The sequence below is a fragment of the Diaphorina citri genome, unplaced genomic scaffold (genome assembly GCF_000475195.1).
Source record: "Diaphorina citri unplaced genomic scaffold, Diaci psyllid genome assembly version 1.1 scaffold6095, whole genome shotgun sequence".
NCBI lineage: Eukaryota > Metazoa > Arthropoda > Insecta > Hemiptera > Psyllidae > Diaphorina > Diaphorina citri.
In genome coordinates, this window is record NW_007383471.1 from 3523 (window position 1) to 5528 (window position 2006).

General features: G+C 41.0%; 1 protein-coding gene across 1 annotated transcript; it reads left to right on the forward strand.

Annotated features, from left to right (window-relative positions):
- Nucleotides 1-312: 312 nt before the first annotated feature.
- On the forward strand, nucleotides 313-1786 carry LOC103521847. The gene is made up of 3 exons (XM_008486955.2): nucleotides 313-596; nucleotides 1126-1231; nucleotides 1597-1786. The coding sequence occupies exons 1-3, from the start codon at nucleotides 443-445 to the stop codon at nucleotides 1784-1786; spliced, it is 450 nt and encodes a 149-aa protein (XP_008485177.1). The 5' UTR covers nucleotides 313-442.
- The last annotated feature ends 220 nt before the right edge of the window (nucleotides 1787-2006 follow it).

Sequence of the window (2006 nt, forward strand, 5' to 3'; positions counted from 1 at the left end):
TGATGTGTTATATTTTTTTTTTCTTTGTTACTTTTTTTATATAAAGAGTTCATGGATAGGTATTCTTACTAGCTCATTCAATAAAATTTATTAAAAGTAATTAATTAATCATCGCAAGGAACCTTTAACATCGGTCTTGTACCAAAATCGTAAAGTCGGTATCTTTAGACATTGTCACAAAAAAAACTGTACCTACTCACCAAAACAAAAAAATATACCAACAAATAACATAAAAAATGCATAATAATAAATGAACAGTTCAGTTTAATAAATTAAAAGTAAAAATGATTTTAATCTGTGTGCGACAAGCGATATGAGTGTTCATAGCGAATGCTCTGGTGTCGAGGCTACCCGACGTTGCCCGATAGAATTGCCGGGAATAACCGAGTAGTGGCGAAGTCATTCCGAACCTTGCCGATCATTCCCGACTCCGGCCGAAGCTATGGAGCACAGACGCAGCTCGAGTCGTTCGCGAAGTCGCCAACAAACGGAAAGATCATTCACGGAGAAGTGCAAGGATTATCTGCGACAATTCTTGGCGTTTCTATTCAGCAACATTGGTATTATCTGTCTGGTAATTGGCTATACGATTGCTGGTAAGTGCATTGTTATCATTTGGTTACAGAGTGGTGGCGCCCAGCCAAGGATTGGAAGGGCGTGGGTTCAATACCAACAGGGGCTTAGAATTTTTTACTCCTTCATTTGAGAATCCAAGGTACGAGTACACTGTTCTAGAGAAGTGGTCCTTAAGATGCTATTACAGCACAACCCTTGGGGGTTAGTTTTTACTGGTGGGCTGATTTTCCAATGTTTAAAGCTTAAAGTCAACTTTAACTGAAAATCAACTCTAACTGTGATCCTTACAGTCCTTAAGAGATGTTCATTAATCCCACCCATAGCTTGGGATCTTAAGGTCCATCCACAGTTCCACACATCGGTCGATCGATGTCGACTGAAACGTCCACACTGCCTCGATAACGTACGAGTAGATTCACCTCGTCGATCCATATAGGTATTCCATATCGATTGACGGACGGTCTACTATATTTAGATGCACCTTCACAGCATCCTCTGAGTATTGAATTAAGTTGAATTCTCATCTAAACTTTTTGTTTTTACGGTCAGGAGCGTTCATCTTCATCTATGTAGAGGCGGCAGACCATGATAAACATTCTGATAACCTGCGGCGGAACATGTCCCTCACTAGGAACGACACTGTCGCCAAGCTGTGGTAAGATTATCAAACGAATTGAATTCTAACTTTTCCTTTTTGTTTCTTTGTTCAATGTTGATGAAATTTGGCAAATATGGTTGGTTATTTTCTCATTAGGTTAAATCTTGAACTTTGACGTCACGGCAAACGCTCCTTACGCGATGACGTCATAGCACATGACTCCTTCAAGATCTCCTTGTTTGTGCGCATGCGTTTCTGCGCATTTCGTAAACTTTGACGTGACGACTCTTTGAACTTTTTCGTTACCGACGACGCGATGACGTAGCTTGTAGACGTATGGAGCGTAAAACTCCCTTCACTGAAGACCTTAGCAATTACCTATGTATACAGTAACGTGTTAAACCTCCAAATCTGTTCTCCAGGTCGTACACATGCTGTCAGTTCAATACGTTCGATGAGTTCGTGTGGCGTAATGAGGTAGCCAAGGAGTTAATGTCATTCCAAAGTATCGTTATATCTAACGTACAGAAAGGCTATGAGGGGGACAGTGTGTCCAGTAATCGGTGGAGCTTCAGCGGCGCCTTCTTGTACTCATTGACTGTAGATATCTAACGTACAGAAAGGCTATGAAGGGGACAGTGTGTCCAGTAATCGGTGGAGCTTCAGCGGCGCCTTCTTGTACTCATTGACTGTAATCACGACCATTGGTAAGTTTGATGATACCCAGTACTTTATAAAATTATAAATGAATGACAAAGGGTCGAATTTTAAAACCGGATTACCTTTTAGGGGCGGTTAGGCTTAGAGTGTTCGGAGAGGTTTTAAGAATTTT